This window comes from Aegilops tauschii, chromosome 4 (assembly GCF_002575655.3).
Source record: "Aegilops tauschii subsp. strangulata cultivar AL8/78 chromosome 4, Aet v6.0, whole genome shotgun sequence".
Lineage (NCBI taxonomy): Eukaryota > Viridiplantae > Streptophyta > Magnoliopsida > Poales > Poaceae > Aegilops > Aegilops tauschii.
In genome coordinates, this window is record NC_053038.3 from 318,973,788 (window position 1) to 318,991,868 (window position 18,081).

Genomic DNA, 18,081 nt, shown 5'->3' on the forward strand with positions numbered 1-18,081 from the left:
GTTCAGTGACCTTGTGAACTTATGCATAGGGGTTGGCACACGTTTTCGTCTTGACTCTCCGGTAGAAACTTTGGGGCACTCTTTAAAGTTCTTTGTGTTGGTTGAATAGATGAATCTGAGATTGTGTGATGCATATCGTATAATCATACCCGTGGATACTTGAGGTGACATTGGAGTATCTAGGTGACATTAGGGTTTTGGTTGATTTGTGTCTTAAGGTGTTATTCTAGTACGAACTCTGGGATAGATCGAACGGAAAGAATAGCTTCATGTTATTTTACTACGGACTCTTGAATAGATCGGTCAGAAAGGATAACTTTGAGGTGGTTTCATACCCTACCATAATCTCTTCATTTGTTCTCCGCTATTTGTGACTTTGGAGTGACTCTTTGTTGCATGTTGAGGGATAGTAATATGATCCAATTATGTTATTATTGTTGAGAGAACTTGACTAGTGAAAGTATGAACCTTAGCCCTTGTTTCAACGCATTGCAATACCGTTTTCGCTCACTTTTATTACTAGTTACCTTGTTGTTTTTATATTTTCAGATTACAAAAACCTATATCTACCATCCATATTGCACCTGTATCACCATCTCTTCGCCGAACTAGTGCACCTATACAATTTACCATTGTATTGGGTGTGTTGGGGACACAAGAGACTCTTTGCTATTTGGTTGCAGGGTTGTTTGAAAGAGACCATCTTCATCCTACGCCTCCCATGGATTGATAAACCTTAGGTCATCCACTTGAGGGAAATTTGCTACTGTCCTACAAACCTCTGCACTTGGAGGCCCAACAACTTCTACAAGAACAAGGTTGTGTAGTAGACATTAATATCCCCAAGAGGGAGCACAAGCGCGCACTCAGGGACGTTCACGCCATAGAGCCAGTCGCTCCAAAATTCAACCCATGGTCGGCTTGCCCGATCTCTTTTGATCGCAGAGACCATCCGACCAGTATCCACCACGGAGGTTCGGCAGCATTGGTCCTCGATCCAATCATCGACGGATTCCATCTTATGCGAGTCCTTATGGACGGCGGCAGCAGCCTTAACCTGCTTTATCAGGACACTGTCCGCAAAATGGGTATTGATCCGTCAAGAATCAAACCCACTAAAACCACCTTCAAAGGAGTGATACCCGGCGTCGAGGCCTATTGCACAGGGTCCATAACGCTGGAAGTAGTCTTCGGTTCACCGGATAATTTCCGTAGCGAAGACTTGATCTTCGACATCGTCCCCTTCCGCAGTGGCTATCATGCACTGCTCAGACGAACCGCTTTCACCCGTTTCAATGCAGTCCTGCACTACGCTTATCTAAAGCTCAAGATGCCAGGATCACGTGGCGTTATAACAGTCAATGGAAACATGGAGCGCTCCCTCCGTACTGAGGAGCATACCGCGGCCCTCGCAGCCGAAGTACAGGGTGGCCTTATCAAGTCGAATACTATATCGGCAGTCAAGCCACCGGACACTGTCAAACGAGTCCGGTCTACCATGGAGAATAACAGTCCGGCTCGTCCAGAGCTAGATTAGCAATTCGGCCTCCGTCAAAGACCTAACCTGGTTGCGGCATATGTACCGTGCGTCCATAATTACGCACTAAAAATACCATGGGCAAGGACGGAGGCACACTAAAAACAAAGTCCACAATACGGCTCGACCCTATTCGGACCGTCATATCCTTCCTTTTTTCTTCTTATTTTTATTTTTTTCAGGTTCTTTACAACCCACATCACCTTTCGATGGTACCAATGGCCCTTTTTCAGGCCCCTTATGCATACTCGATCGTTGATCCTCTCAAAGGATCCTACACCAAGGCGGAAAGCAGCGCAGACGTGCGGCAGAGTGTCCAAAGGATCTTCTAGATCACTTCCCTTTTTTAGGACCCGTAAGAGCTTTCTCTTGTTCTCAAATTCTTGGCATGTAAAATAGCCTCGATAAATATGGCATTCTCTGTAAGAGTACGTTTGACGTACGAATCAGAATATAGCAGAAACATTTTCTTGCCCTACCTTATTCGGTATTGGCCTAATCCGTCATCTGTATCCCGTCTTAACGACTGATTGACATATACACATTGACATTAATTTCCAGGGGCTGTATTCGGCCACAAATGTCCAAAAACAAAAAAGTCCAAACAGTTTCATAGTACACTTCGGCGTCCCGAATATCGCATTATATGCATCGGTTCCGAATCATGTCTTTGGTCAATAGTTGGGTTGCCCGGCTCCTGTGGTTACCATCTTACGTTCCGCTTGTTCGGCTAAGGTAGTAAAGGGAGAACTACTGCGATTGTGTTTCTGGTTTGTCTGGTCAAACACCTCAGTAGAGAAAACCAAAAACTGACTGTCATGATACAGCGGGAGTTGGTTGGCTATTCGGCGACTTAATACAAATCTCTCGCGATTTTTTCCGTATTATATGAAGGACTGACTTCGGTTCGGTCACGCGCCTAAAGGCATCCCAGTTCGGAAAGCCGCATGCACACCAGGGGCTAGTTCTTAGCCCCATGGTCAAACTCCTATGGCTAAGTGAAAGTGCTAAAGCCGCATAGTCTGATTGCCTGGTTCGTTACGTAAGTCACCTCCTTTACGGACCAAGACATTGTGTCAAGAGTGATTACACGTTATTATGAACACCCCCGCAGCATCTACGTGGGGGCTGAAGCCGATGACTGGCAAACTTTCAAGAATAATAAAATACGACCACACAGGAGGTATGTAGTTCGGATAAAAGCATAAATACATTACAAAGTCTTCGTTTATAACACAAGGTCGGGGCAGTTCGGATACATTCACTCGAACATAATATCCTTCGAGCATTGACCCTCTATCAAACAGGCACCCTCGAGGACATCTTCAAAATAGCGCTCCAGCTTGCGGTGGTCCTTGCCGCCGGGCGGACCTTCAACTGCCACGACGGCGGCTTTTATCTTCGCCCAGTGCATCTTGACACGGGAAAAGGCCATCCACGCACCTTCTATGCACGCCGAGCACTTCACAGCCTCAACTCGGGGCAAAGCGTCGCCGAGCCGCTTGACTAGGCCGAAGTAGCTGCTCGGAATGGGTCCGGCTGGCCATAGCCGGACTACGAGGTCCTTCATGGCCAAACCAGACATCCGATGCAGCTCTGCCAGCTGCATCATCTGGTTGTTTAGCAACGCTGGCCGCTCCGGCGCCAAGTACTGTGACCGGAAGAGCTTCTCCGTCGTGTTCCCTTCTTGGGCCCGGAAATACTGAGCGGCGTCGGCAGCACTCCTCGGGAGATCCGCAAAGGAGTCTAGAGCACTCCATAGTCGATTTAGCAAAGCATACTTCGACCGCCAAATATACTCTGTAAAAGAAAAGGCTTACCAGCCGCTATCTGTTCGGCTTGCCTGATCTCCTCGCGAGCCGCCCTAGACTCGGTCCGCGCCTCTTTTGCCTCTTGAAGAGCCTTGGTAAGTTCGGCCGCTTGGGCCTTATTACTCTCCTCCAAGGCCTCACACTTGTTGGCGGCATCCTGGAGCGCTTGCTCCACTTCGGTCACCCTCTCCTCATACTGGCGGCGGGCGACCTGTTCGGCCTTTAATTCCGCAGTTGCTTTGTCTGCGGCCGCCTTGCTCGCCCTCGCCTCCTCCTTGGCTTCGGCAAGGGCACTCTTGAGGGTCTCGACCTCGGTAGCGCTGCCTACAATCATACACATAGCAGCACATGATCTTAAACTCTGAGTTTGCATTACAATTCAGGCTTGTAAGGGGTCTTTTAAAAGCATACCTTGGGCCTCATCGAACTGCTTGTTCACACGGTCGATCTCATCTTCAGCCAGCTTCAGTTTCTGCTGGAGTTCGAAAACTTCAGCGTCCTTGGCTGAAGCCGCTAATAGTGAAGCATGTTTATCAAAATAGATAAGTGTGTCATCTCCGGCGAATATTTGATCCTCTGTCCGGCCCCTTTTTCCAAAAAACCGAACAGATCTCAGGGGCTACTATCTATACACAGTCATACTTTTTGCACATATAAAAGCGGCTAAGAATATTATGTCTTATACCTCAAAACCCGTTAACAGGCTAGTGAAAGCTTCGTTCAGTCCGCTTTTGGCGGACTGAACCTTCTCAACCACCGTACTCATCAGGGTACGGTGCTCCTCCACGACGGAAGCACGTCGAAGTGCTTCCTTGAAAGTGTCCGGCACCTCCAGATTGATGGAGGTTGCCGGTGGAGTCGGTACTCCCCCTCCCTTAAAGGGGGCTGCTCGCTCGATTCCGGAGCCGTATGGGTCTCCAGAGTTGTATTCGGCTGGGGGCCGGCTGGGGGCTAAGATAAATCATATAGGCTAGACATCTAGGGTTTAGCCATTACGATCTCGAGGTAGATCGACTCTTGTAACCCCTATACTCATCAAAGTCAATCAAGCAGGAAGTAGGGTATTACCTCCATTAAGAAGGCCCGAACCTGGGTAAACATCGTGTCCCCTGCCTCCTGTTACCTTCGATCCTCAGACGCACAACTCGGGACCCCCTACCTGAGATCGGCCGGTTTTGACACCGACAGCGCTTGTCCCAGGCCGGTCATACGTCCACAACGGGGGCGGGGCTGGCAGGGCGGGAGGTCCCAAATCCGCCTCATCCCTAACGAGGTCGGCAATGCCCACTTTCAGATGCTACTAGAACGGGACCAGGGCATCTGTCAATGTTTTCCGCGACATGTTTTGGAGAGGAAATGGTGAAACGATGTTAAGCTAGAGAGATTTGAGAGGCGTCGGAGAGGGCAATGGGAGAGAGGGGAGGCCGTGATGTCCTTTTATAGGTTGTCACGATCGCCATTAAGAGGCCAGTTGAGGAGGTCGCAGATGGCTGGAGGCCATCAAGCTGCGTGCTTCTGGTGAGAAGTGTGGGCGCGCTCACATGCCTCTCGTCTGCTCACACAACACCTCTCGGGGTGCTTACATGCAAGCCGGAAGATGATGATATGTGACAGTCATCTGAAGGACTATGACTGGAATCTGAGGGAGCGTGGGTGGCGTTAATGACCGGGTGATTACTCGCTAGTGGTGCCTTGAAGGCCACACAACTTCAAAACCAATTGCCGCGAGGAGGAAGTGGAAACTTACCTCTCGCGTAGACGGCTGGATATGAAGCGAGCTCCAGACGAAGACTCCATGGTGGTGGTCATCTCCTAAGTCGGAGGTGGTCGGCCTGAGACTAGGTGGTCGGATCTCGAGATCCGTCATCTAGTCCCAGGTGCGAGTCGGGGAGACATAGTTGTCAATGAAAACCGACCTGATGGCGGGCGATGCCGGTGTTCTGCGACATTACCTTGATGAAGGCATCGTCCTGTAACTATTGTCTACCCACTCGTGCTGCTCCGGGTGAAACCCTAGGATCTGGTCTTCCAGATCGGACGATGGTGGCACTGCGGTGTCGTTTCTCTCTTGGGAGCATCGTTTGTGGAGCAGCGCTGGAAAATAGAGGCAAGAGGTGGAGCGGCTTCATCTTGCACGGAGCTTCGGTGGAGATGTCAAGTCATGCCTGACCGACAGGTGCTATGTTGTGTCATGCCTGTTCGGCAGGTGCTACGCACGACAGATCTTCTAGAGACTTCAAGCTGTGTCGGCTGGTGGTACTTGGTGGTATGGTGTTGCGGTGTACCGGCGGCGACCGCGAGGTGTTCAGAAGTTTGCACGCAGGGAGGTGGTGTTGTTGGGCGCCGCGGTGGCGTCGGCGGACGATGGCCGGACTGACAGGATGACGCGGATCTCTTTACTGAAGATGGGTCTGCGGTTCGATGATGTTGCCGGCTTCTAAAACGTGTACATGTGGTGTACGCTTTAGGTTTGCTGCACCGGCTGTAAATTTTAATACCTTATACATACGTGCAAAGTTTTGTATGCATAGTTAAAGGTTACCATACGAAAAATGAGCGAGTGACCAAGGGCGAGTTCGCGAGCCTTAGCATGCATGGTTGGCTCTGATAAGAGCACAAACTTATCTACATACTCTGGCCTGGTCTCTGGTGCACACGATGTTCTTCTTCCTGGAGTAAGTAGAAAATACCACTAGTATCCCCCTAGTAGAATCGAAAAGCAGCAGTAGAACGAAGGGGACGAAAAGGATAGGCCATGCAGCCCTTGGGAACTGAAAGGGTGGCAAGGCAGCGTCGGCAATCAAACTTACGTACGCCAGCAGCGGCTGCTCTGCTCGCATCCATCCCGATCGATCCACATGTCCTTTTCTCGTGGTGGTGCTACTCTAGCTGTGCGAGCACGTACGTGTCAACCCCCACCTCCTCCCTCCCTCCTTATTTAGCACGACACCTCCCTCTTCCTCCTCTGCATCCACAGCAACAGCTTCCTCTTCCTCCTCAGACCCACCCTCGCTACCTCCTAGCTGCATCTGCTGCTAAGCTCCGCCTCCACCCGCGCGCTGTCTGCTAGCTCGTCGCGTTGAAGGTAAGCCGCAAGCGCCTACCCCTGAATCTATCTGTTCCCTACTGTGCGTGTGCGAATTTTGCATTTCTTGTGCTAGTCGAGGAGGTAGCAGTAAGTGTGCAGATTATGCGCTGAGCTTCATGCGCATTTGCTAGCTCATTGGTTTCATGCCCTGTGAATGATTTTACGACGACTCATTTCTCTTTGCTCTGTTCATTTGAGTAGTACACATACTTCTTTGAGCGAGGATTATGTACCTTACTCCAAAAAGCAGCAGTAACCAGTACATATCTGTAACCTGCTTTCTGAAAATGTTTTGTCATCTTAGGTGACTGTCGGGTAGGATCATAGGTTACCAACTGGAGATTCTTCCTATGCTATGTCTATGTGGCCTCCATCTATGTAGTACCTGCCATGTACTACTTTTCATGAATTTTTTGCCTTTCGGCCGCAGGAACATGCGTTTAGTTTGGGATGATGCATCTCATGGTCTTCGCCACCTTTTTTTTTGTTTGTAGATATGTCTATGCCACCTTTTATATTAGTAAAAGTCAAAGTGGGTTGAGTGTTTTGGACTAGGCTGGTCATTTTATATTGATGATGATGATCAGGTGTTGTTTAGTCTTCCTGGGATCTTTAGGATCTACGCTACTTCTGCTGTTCTTCCTTTATCCTTTTTGGGAAAGATGGTAAAGGCTGCCTCATGATACCAAATCAATACCAAGTTCATAGTGTCCAAAGCCTGATTTCATTGCGCGACTGCAGGTCGTTCAGGAGCATTTTGAAGGTTGAAAGTAACCTTCGGCTGTTGGAAGATGTATCGGGCCAAGAGAGCCGCATTGTCACCAAAGGTGAAGCGCCGTGTCGGCAAGTATGAGCTCGGCCGCACCATCGGGGAAGGGACCTTTGCAAAGGTCAGGTTCGCAAAGAACACTGAAACTATGGAGCCTGTTGCTATCAAAATCCTCGACAAGGAGAAGGTTCAGAAGCTCAGATTGGTTGAACAGGTCATTATCACACAATTCCCTCATATGACGTTGTGGTAGTTTCTTCTTGTTCCTTTTATTATCTGAACATATCATGTCACAGATCAGATCATGATATGAACGTGGTAAAATTTTAAAGTTCAGTCAACCATGCATATCATCTTTTATGAATACTAGTTTTTTTTTCCAAAAAGGGGGGAAGACCCCGGCCTCTACATCCTCATGATGCACACAGCCATTTTCATGAATGTTAGTAACCAATAACCAAGCCAGCAAAAGGATTATGTTTCTTACCTTTTTTCTGAGATGCACAGATGTGATCTTTGGTTTTATCTAGTTAATAAAGCTTTTATAAAATCTAGTTAATAAAGTTCATTATTATAACTTACATCTTTATATCAAGAAGCTAACTGGAGAAACCATTTCTAGCTTCCCTGGATGTTGCCGTGTCAGCATGGGGGCATAGGAAGGTGTGACTTCAGTTAAGAATGATTCTGTATCTACATACTTGCATTACATAGCCCCGCGATCTTACCCACATAGTGCTCTTACAATTGAAGTCATCTCACCAACTCATTATGTTTTCCTAGTATCTTGTACAGTTTCCAATTGATGTCTGAACTTTGTGCAAATTGAACACAAAATTATTTCCTGCACTTCAGCATATGTGTCCCTTGTTGCACTATCGGGTGTCCATGTCCTCAATTCTATCTAATTGCCTTCACCATACTTTGGTGATCTTCCAAGTTCTAAGTTCTAACCATACAGTCCTCAAACAAGGACTTCTGTTAGCCACAAAAACATTGACAAAACTGAAACATATTGTTTCATACATGCTCATATAGTGATATTTGATATCTGTGTCCTAATACTATCCTCAACTCAATGCAGATTAGGCGCGAAATTTGTACTATGAAGTTAATAAAGCATCCTAATGTTGTTCGACTGCACGAGGTAAAGACCAAAAATCAATCGGCGATTCAAGATCTATCGCCATACTTTAGTAGATTTGTGTTTATTCATGGCTGCGGTCTTACTACCTTTTTTTGCTAATATTTGCTTTGTACCTCAGGTGATGGGAAGTAAAGCAAGAATTTTCATTGTTCTGGAATACATTACTGGAGGGGAACTCTTTGATACCATTGTAAGTGCCAATATATCACCCATCTATCTGTAATTGCTGAGGTTGTATTATCGGTCAGATTTTCATTCATGTTACATGATCATCTTTTTAATCTGTTTTATTTGCTGTTATGCACAGTATACCAATGGAAGGTTGAAAGAAGAGGAGGCACGCAAATACTTTCAGCAACTGATAAATGCCGTTGACTATTGCCACAGCAGGGGTGTGTATCACAGAGATTTGAAGGTAAAAACTTTATCTTCTGGGTCATGTGTTCTTCTATGATTAACTATACACATACAAGTACAGGAAAGTGACAAAATGATGTTGAACCTGCATTTGCAGTTAGAAAATTTGTTGCTTGATGCTGCTGGAAACCTCAAAGTGTCCGACTTCGGTTTAAGTGCTTTAACTGAGCAAGTGAAGGTATTTTTAAGATATACTCCTACTTTGGGTAAAAATTTCTAACTGGTCACATCATTGTCTTCTGTTGATTCTCACTGTTATTGAAATTCTTCGACTCTACAGGCTGACGGGTTGCTGCACACAACATGCGGGACTCCGAACTATGTTGCTCCTGAGGTAATTTTGTTTTGCTTATCATAGTAAGATCATGTGTCCAATCCACTAGAACTATTGTCTAACTTAGATCTCTCTGCAGGTGATTGAGGATAGAGGTTATGATGGTGCAGCTGCAGATATCTGGTCTTGCGGGGTAATCCTTTTTATTCTGCTTGCCGGGTTTTTACCTTTCGAGGATGAAAACATCATCGCCCTTTATAAGAAGGTAATACTAATACTGTTCAAAAGATGCAAAAATGCGAAAAACATCTCAGAGGCTTCTTTTCTCAGGGAGTATCTTAGATGATATTATTGCTTATTATTTATTTTTACTCCCTTCTGGAATAACAGATCTCAGAAGCTCAATTCACATGTCCCTCTTGGTTTTCTACTGGAGCTAAGAAGCTGATCACCAGAATTCTGGACCCTAATCCTGCAACTGTAAGTGGCATACAACTTTTGAATATGGTTGTTGAAATCACTAAGAATAATCCTTTCAAAAGAGAGTCAGACTTGTGAGCAGTACTATAAAAGAAACACCAGTAGTCCTTAATTTCATTCTCAGTCCTGAAAAGAAGTTATAGAATCCCAACTCATCTGTCCTGTTTTTGTTGTTGAATGTTGAACAGCGTATCACCATTCCTCAGATACTGGAGGATCCTTGGTTCAAAAAGGGATTCAAGCCACCTGTTTTTGACGATAAGTATGAAACTAGCTTTGATGATGTCTATGCTGCATTTGGAGACTCAGAGGTGAGGCAGTTGACCTATATAGTTAAAATACTTACATTTGTGGTTGGAATAAGTTGATTAACTATATGCATGTCTTAATAATTTACCAGGACCAGCATGTGAAAGAGGAGACTGAACATAAGCCAACCTCAATGAATGCATTTGAACTGATTTCACTGAATCAGGGACTGAATCTGGACAACTTGTTCGAGGCAAAGGAGGTCAGAACTGAAAATTCTGAAATATTTCTGCTGCAGACATCGATTATATGTCTTATTATGTGTGGTTTCCCATAGTCTATTGCCTGTTTGTTGCCTATGATTTTCTTTAGAAACTGCATATCATTGCAATGTACTTATCTGTATGAATTATGTCGCAGGAGCATAAAAGAGAGACACGATTCACCTCGCAATGCCCTCCAAAAGAAATCATCAGCAAGATTGCAGAAGCTGCAAGGCCACTTGGTTTTGACATTCAGAAGAAAAACTACAAGGTATTCATATTATTATTGTCTATATATGTGCACACATCTTCTGTTACAACTAAATATTTGTATACATGTTGCACATAATCGAAGTTGGCAGGAAATTGAACTAGTTTTGATTTTGTTATTTCAAGATGCGGATGGAGAACCCGAAAGCAGGTAGAAAAGGCAATCTCAATGTTGCAACCGAGGTAAGTGAAAACACCACGCAAACAAACAAACTATTTTGAACACTAAAGAAGGATTACCCATTCATGTATATATATTTTTATGTGGCAACCTTCAGGTGTTTCAAGTAGCTCCATCCCTACATGTGGTTGAGCTGAAAAAGGCGAAGGGGGATACTCTGGAATTTCAAATGGTACTGCCATAGCATCCCCCCTTTGCTATTCGAATTCTCTGCGAATTTAACTACTGTCAAAGCATTGTTTTGACAAGCAAGTAACAAGAGTTTATTTTACTGTGAAAACAGTTCTACAGATCTCTGTCGACCCAGCTCAAGGACGTAGTTTGGAAGTGCGGCGGCGAGGTAGAAGATAACGGCACCGCGGCATGAAGCACGTTTTCCATGTACATAGTCCCTACTGTAGTTCATATGTGGGATGGATGGCGGGTGGGCTGCGGAATGGGTTGTGCAGATCGAGTTCTTTCGTTGGTTTGTTAATGATGATGATGATGATGAATAGGCTCCGATGAAACAGCGGGCGCGCAGCCCACTGTGGAAGAGCCTATCTATGGCTTCGTTAGTTTGCTTATTATTACATATTCATGGTCCAGAGGGAGATTAAAGCTAGAGGCGAAAGGCCGATTGTTGTAAGATTGTATTGGTAGGAGGTTATATTGAACAGCGCAATGTGTTGAACTTTGTTCTCTACTCTACTTAGCATTGTACTGTAGTAGTAGCTATAGCCGGAATAATAAATAAATAAACCGCTGATCCTTGTCGGCGATGCTGCGTGTGTCGAGGAAGGAAGCTCATGGAATCGTAACTGACCAGTGAAAAACTGAGAATGATAAAGCGGGGCGAAAGTCTTTTTCGGTAAAAACTGAGAATGAAACCGATGTAGGTGTGAATCTCCAAATTGCGAACAGAAAAATGTAGTCGGACCACGGACCAACTCTCGCATTTGCCGGCAAAGATGAAAGCCTAGCAAGTTGTGAGCCGGGGCGCCGATGCTGCCATGTCTCCCTCTGCTTCCGCCCACGGCAGCGCCCATGCCCCCGCCGGTTGACCGGATTTTTCTCAGCTTTGATTCGCTCTCTCGCGCCGTGGCGCCGATCTTCTCCGGACCCGGTTAGTGCCGCTTTGGCACTTCCAAACCCGGCCTTGACCGGAGGGGATTCTATAGGGCGTGCAGATCGCCCGCGAGCGACCTGGCGCGCAGCCCCCTCACGCGCTGGGCATTACTATGAGCCGGCCCGTTTCCCCTTTTTCCATTCTTTTTTGTCTTTTTATTTTTATGTTTTTCTTTTTTATTTTCTCTTTTTTCTTCTTTAATTTTCCACTTTTGTTTGCGAATTTTCTTTTTAATGTCACAATTTTTTTCTTACCGATCCATAAAATGTTCATCAAAATTTAAAATTTGTTCATCAAATTCAAATTTTTTTCATCGATTTCAAAAATAATTCATCAAATTCTTGTTCATTGAATTCAAAAAAAAATCATTAATTTTTCAAAAGAAATGTTCTTGATACAAATTTTATTCATCAAGTTCAAAAAAGATTCATCAAATAAAAAAAAGTTCATCATTTTTATAAAATGCTCATAATTGTTTCTCATCAAAATATGAAAATGTCTTCAAAACTATTTTTAGTTTTGTTTTCAAGAGCATTTTCCCTGTTATAAGACAGAATATCAAATTTGTTTATTCTTTCAAACTCATCATCAACCAAAAAAGAAATCAGCAAAAGAAAAATAGTTCTTGGGGGGAAATGAAACATACATGATTGAAACGTATGAACCCCCGCTCAAAAAAAAACCGTATGAACCAGAGTCACGAGCAGACGAGCGGGAAAAAAACAGGGAACCAGCGGGACTTGAGCCAGACCAACTAACAACACGAGACTCCCCAACCCTGTGTGTTTCCACGTTTCCAGACGCGTAGGTCACGAATTAGGATGTCCGTTGACCGGACGCGCCAGACAGATTTGACTCGCCAGCGCCCCTATCTGGGTGGGATTAACTCGGGCTGGCAAGGCTAACGCGAAAAGTTCATCTCATTGGACTTGGGCCAGTTTGTACCGTACTGCTCGACTCTTGCTGAGGCAACATGCTGCGTGGACTTGGGCCAGTTTGTACCATCCTATACCCATTGTGAGAAAATACTGACAACTAATTGATGACGTGATCACACTATCTCATAAGTTGGGTCTATCCAACATCATTGTTACCCTAACAACATGTTCTTATTATTTGCTGCATCCTTGTTATAACAATGCCCATGGTTAGGAAAACAAAACCATCAACAATATATGAGCTAGTCCAGAGGCCTTATTAGGGATCTGTGTTTATCTTGCTACACATGCTACTAGGTTTTCTTCCAAATATCACATTCAAGAACCATTGCAATTCTAGCATAGAAATATAAAATTATTTATGAACGGGAAAATGGAAAGATGCCAATTTTATTATTACATCTTGGGCATATTTTCATCAACTCAACCATCCAAACTCATAAAGGCTAAGAGGGTATGAATATGTCACGCCAGATAGCCTTTTGTCACTCGGCGCTGCTCCGGCGGTCCGACTGCAATGAGCAAAAATGTAACTCACCGACCTAAGCGACGAGCAAACACTCGATTGTGAGAGTAAGGGATCACCCAATGAATGGACGAGCTCCAAGAAGGGCGGAGAGATGGAGGCAAGGTGATGGCTCCATCTGTCCTTAGCAGGTGGCCGCGATTGGCCTTGGGGAGGTCCACCGATCCGCGCACCACACTAGTACCTGCTCTCGCCGACCCCGTCGGACCAGGCGGCCAACGCCACTAGGAGGTTCGCTTAAGTTGGTTGTAGGCATGGCAGCGACAACTTTTTTGTCGTGCCAGAGTGGGGAAGCGATGGTTGGGTCCTAGAAGAAAGAGTAGCGATGCAACAATGTGGTTGCCGAAAGCATTGAAGTGTCGGCGGGGAAGATTCAAGAAGAGAGAGGATGAAGAACGGGTTTGGGGAAGGAAGATGGGAGCTTGATAAGTGCCTCAAGCTGGCAATGGTTAACCGTTACCCACATCCCTATGGGTAATTAATTACTCTATTAGGGGATGGGGATGCGCCAGTTTTAGTGCCCACAGGGATGTTGGTGGTCAAATATCTTACCCAGCACACAAGATGGGGATAGGGATGGGATAGCATCACCCATACCCGTTACTCGCCAAATGCATGAATGGCTTACATGTGGACCGTAAAATTGGTAGACCCCAGGTAATTCTCTACGATACCCACCCGAATTTCCACAAATCCCGCCCTTTGGCTCGAAAAGCCCAATGAAATCGCTAACCTAGCGACAAAATATTATTTATTGTGTTAAAATTTGTTTTTTCTACTTAAATACTACAAAAGGTTGTTGTTAATTGCTTGTATGGTTTTCCTCATGGGGATGAAAAAACCTTACGGGGATGGGGATGCGAAACATTTTATCCCCGCGGGTGGGTATGGGGACGGGCACGGGTGACTGTCGCGGGGACAGGGATGGGAGTCCAATAACCGCCCGAGTAATCGCCATTGCCAGCCAGACAAGTGCCCCCCCCCCCCCCCTCGGCGGCTAAATTAGTAAATTATCCATATAATAAGCATGCCGCTTCAGCGCGACATGCAGATCCCGCTAGTCATATTTGCTGTTTGAGCAGCAAACTATTCGATCGGTGCTATATGTTACAACCCGGCCTCAAACGTGTTGATTTTACGTGATTTTAGTCAAAGGTGATGGTTATATGATAACCTAGCTTGAATTGTGATGGTTTTGTGTAATATACTCGTTTCACATAGTTGGAAATTGTAGTCCGCATCCAAAAATTCATGGACGCCAGTAGACATCGAACGTTCGCTAAGATGGGTGGCATTCGCGAACGTTTTTGCTGGCAGTTTTTTCAGAGACGCATGACATTTTCTGGAAGGAAGATTTTTAATTTTGGTAGAAACTGACACAAATTGTCATCTCCTATATCATCTAAAAATGCCGCCAAAAAAAGTTCGTTTGTCACCCCCTCCCCGGGAACGTTCGCCGGTTAGTATTTCAGAAATTCATAACTATGTCTTCACAACAGCGACACCGCTGGATGCAAAACTCGCCAGGGCAGCACCAATGCACAAGCACAACACGGTTATGCAGTAGCAGACGGCAACGCCCGATAAGATCAAGTCACCTAGAGGAATGTATCTGATGCACTCACACTTGTGATACGGGAATGTATCTGGTGCATCCACACTTCCGGTGCTTCCGATGCACTGATGCCATATCTTCCGATCACATAGAGCTGTCGGAGATAACACGCCTTGGACTAACATCAGGCCACGGCATCTTCCGCAGTCAACCGTTAGTCCTGCCAAACTCCACCAAACGGCGCACTGGTTTCAGTTCAACGGAGGTCCACATCACATTCACATGCGACCAGGCCATTCAACCAGCATTTTGTCAAATGTTTCCTGAAGAACATATTACTTCCATCCATCGCAAAGCAATACAACAGCAGCATCTGCCAACTGAAGGAGCCGCTGGCCGAGGATTGGTACGTACAGTACAAAATAGAAGTAGAAGGGAACTTGGATCAAACGGATACAACTGCAATCAGGGTTCATCACGAAGGGGCCAAGTCTTGCAGATTCACACAGAAAGAAAGATGTTTCAATGACACACGGGAGAGAGACAGGGTAGCAGCAGGGGAGGAGGATTCCATGAGTGCTCTTCAGCAACTACGTCTACTAGTACGCTTCTTCTGGTTCGGGGCAAAGACAAGGAAACGAGAGCCGCATTCCTTACTACTAATATGCAATGCACAATTTCCTCCTCCCCGGTAAAAATAATAATACCACCGGACATGAACATCGGCTGGATCACTTGGCCATCATCACCTTGACGAACTCCTCGTAGTTGATCTGGCCGTCCCCGTCGACGTCGGCCTCGCGGATCATCTCGTCGACCTCATCGTCCGTTAGCTTCTCCCCGAGGTTGGTCATGACGTGGCGGAGCTCTGCAGCCGAGATGAAGCCGTTCTGGTCCTTGTCGAACACCCGGAAGGCCTCCTTGAGCTCTTCCTCCGAGTCGGTGTCCTTCATCTTGCGGGCCATCAGGTTGAGGAACTCTGGGAAGTCGATGGTGCCGTTGCCATCGGCATCGACCTCGTTGATCATGTCCTGGAGCTCTGCCTCGGTTGGGTTCTGCCCCAGCGAACGCATAACTGTTCCCAGCTCCTTGGTTGTGATGCAACCTGTCCATGTCCAGCACACAAGGGCAATTTCAGGTATGTTTCTGACTGAGTCGGTAATCACATTTGCATATTCAGAGTGAGCATATACTAAACACACAAAAAAGCTAATCAGACATGCACGCATGAAGCAACCACCATGTACAATGGATCAAACCTGCAACGTCCCTGTACTAGTACTTACACTATTCACCACTATGGTCCCAAAACAAAAGTTACTCATCAATTGCTGTAGTACATTCAGAGATGAAACCACGCTGTTACAACAATTGATTGATTCAAGTACTACTCCATATGCACCGAAGGCCAAATTAAAAGTCTGGGCAACCCCATCCGACACCAAACGATTCTCCCTGGTGCTGAAATTTGTATTATCATATAGCTGGATCTGGGTTTCAAACCCCTAAGAATTTCCAGCAGATCTGCAGATAGGATCCATGCATAATGAAAGCAGCATACAAAGGAGATGGTAGCAGACCCGGTGCCCCTGCCATGGCCAAGTTCAACCTATAAGCTATCGATCTAGTACGATTCAGCCGTTGCACATAAGTCAAACCTAAGCATCTGACATTGGACGGCCCTGACTACCCACATCCGGGTACTAGGATCTAGCGCTTCGCCACGTCTGGATCCGAGACGAAGTCAAATCTGATAGACCCAATCACATCGATTTGATGGCATAATTTCCACAGCAGTTACTACGCGAGATAGTGACCCGCAGCCGTGCACTATACGGCAGTAGAGACTACAGTAGGGCGGTGGCATGCCCGCGCCGCGATTTGCTTTTGCTTTCGATCCATGGAGTGAGTGACGCAATATGTGCGATCCTTAATCTTGCATTCCGGCTACTGTACGCCTGGGCGTAAATGTTCAGCCTCTAGTAATCTATCTAGTGTATCAGATGTCTACCATCATTCTGCCTGCGCCCAATTCTATGCTAGATCAAAGACAGAGAGTAGACATCGATGGTGAATTGATGTTCGTGTTTCTTCTTCTATCCAGAGTGAGACGGATCACAACAATCACAGCGTAAGAAGAAGAAGAAAAACAGGGAAGGACAGAAATCACTTACCGTCGCCGTCCTTGTCGAATAGGCTGAAGGCTTCCTTGAACTCGGCGATCTGGTCGTCGGTGAGTTGGTCCGCCATGATGCTACCTTCTCAGGCTCCTCTCGGCTTCTCGCGGCGAGCGCTGAAGGTGGAGGTGGAGGAGAGAGGGGGGCGGGGGGTCTCTTGTTTGACCGTACGGGCGGGGGAGAGGAGGAAGGAGGGGGCCGGGAGCGATTTGTGGCCTCGCGTCGGGGAATTTTGCCGGGCTTTATGCGCGCCCGCACCCCGTCCGGTCCGTTCCGCCGTCCACGCCCCCCTTTAACGTCGCGGACCGAATTACCCCCAACTGCACCCCTCGCCTTCTCAAAACACGGCATCTAATTTTAGATCAACGTTGCTGCTTCTTATTTAACCAACATAGCTGGGAATGTCATCAGAAATTACAAGAAGAACAAAGTCTGGGGGAGACCCCAACCACACCCTACTTAAATCATCTCCTACTCCTACTTTAGCAAACTTGTGCGCAACAACGTTAGCAGAATGACTGAACTCAGGCCACGCGATACTCGGTGCGCGTACCCAACATGTCCTTGATCTCTTGGATCCATGGCCCCACAGCAGCCAAATTCCTCTGAGGATCATTCAACATTTGCACAACTGATGAGTTGTCGAGCTCAAGATGGATTCTCTGAAAGCCAAGCTCAATCGCAAGCTGTAAGCCCCTTCTACAGACAAGAATCTCCACAGCCTTCAGGTCAACCATGTATTTAAGATACTGACTTGCTCCCGCCAAAAAAGCCCCACCGCAATCCCTAAGTACTGTGCCTCCACCTGCCTTCTCACCATTCCTCGCCACAGCACCATCTGAGTTCACCTTCACCCACCCTTGAGCCGGAGGCTCCCATTTCTGTACAACCCTTGGCTTAGGAACCTTTCCCGGTGCTTCATGTGCCTCCATTCAATCAGATGTGAGTAGACTGATTCCATGATTTCACGTGGAGAGGGGGGCAATCTTCCTACCGTCCCTCGCATCATTTCACGCCAGCCAAAGGCCGCAGGTAGCCTGCACCATCACCTCTTTTTCCTCATCAGTCGCACCGGCGAACCACCCAAGTAGCCAGCTAGCGAGTTCATTCTGGGAGTCCATAGGAAACAGTAGGATTGCCACCGTGACGCCCTTCTCTGAATGCAGCGGTTGCCAGAACTATGATGAATGTTGGCATGCCCAAAACGTGTGAAGAATTGTCTCTTCACTTCCACATGCAACACAAAAAACTCACGGGTTGATCCGACGGCGGTGAAGCTCGGAACCCACAG

The 18,081-nt window shown here is 46.5% G+C and overlaps 2 protein-coding genes across 2 annotated transcripts; one reads left to right on the plus strand and one right to left on the minus strand.

Moving 5' to 3' along the window:
* Window positions 1-6,173: 6,173 nt before the first annotated feature.
* LOC109762501 (CBL-interacting protein kinase 31) lies at window positions 6,174-11,247 on the plus strand. Its single transcript, XM_020321360.4, has 15 exons — window positions 6,174-6,433; window positions 7,178-7,419; window positions 8,290-8,352; window positions 8,471-8,542; window positions 8,660-8,767; window positions 8,867-8,947; window positions 9,050-9,103; window positions 9,183-9,308; window positions 9,434-9,523; window positions 9,712-9,834; window positions 9,924-10,034; window positions 10,193-10,306; window positions 10,432-10,488; window positions 10,584-10,658; window positions 10,770-11,247. The coding sequence occupies exons 2-15, from the start codon at window positions 7,228-7,230 to the stop codon at window positions 10,851-10,853; spliced, it is 1,350 nt and encodes a 449-aa protein (XP_020176949.1). The 5' UTR covers window positions 6,174-6,433; window positions 7,178-7,227; the 3' UTR covers window positions 10,854-11,247.
* A 3,791-nt stretch (window positions 11,248-15,038) lies between these two features.
* Window positions 15,039-17,138, minus strand: LOC109762515 (calmodulin-1). The gene is made up of 2 exons (XM_020321372.4): window positions 16,788-17,138; window positions 15,039-15,718 (listed from the first exon to the last, which is right to left on the minus strand). The coding sequence occupies exons 1-2, from the start codon at window positions 16,861-16,863 to the stop codon at window positions 15,345-15,347; spliced, it is 450 nt and encodes a 149-aa protein (XP_020176961.1). The 5' UTR covers window positions 16,864-17,138; the 3' UTR covers window positions 15,039-15,344.
* Between the last annotated feature and the right edge of the window lie 943 nt (window positions 17,139-18,081).

What these genes read in the sequence shown, in the direction of transcription:
- LOC109762501 (XM_020321360.4), top strand. Translation starts at nt 7,228, where the DNA reads ATGTATCGGGCCAAGAGAGCCGCATTGTCACCAAAGGTGAAGCGCCGT. An exon ending in AGCTCAGATTGGTTGAACAG is followed by an intron (nt 7,420 to 8,289) that starts GTCATTATCACA and finishes AACTCAATGCAG; the next exon opens with ATTAGGCGCGAAATTTGTAC. An exon ending in ATCTCAATGTTGCAACCGAG is followed by an intron (nt 10,489 to 10,583) that starts GTAAGTGAAAAC and finishes GGCAACCTTCAG; the next exon opens with GTGTTTCAAGTAGCTCCATC.
- LOC109762515 (XM_020321372.4), bottom strand. Translation starts at nt 16,863, where the DNA reads ATGGCGGACCAACTCACCGACGACCAGATCGCCGAGTTCAAGGAAGCC. An exon ending in ATTCGACAAGGACGGCGACG is followed by an intron (nt 15,719 to 16,787) that starts GTAAGTGATTTC and finishes GGACATGGACAG; the next exon opens with GTTGCATCACAACCAAGGAG.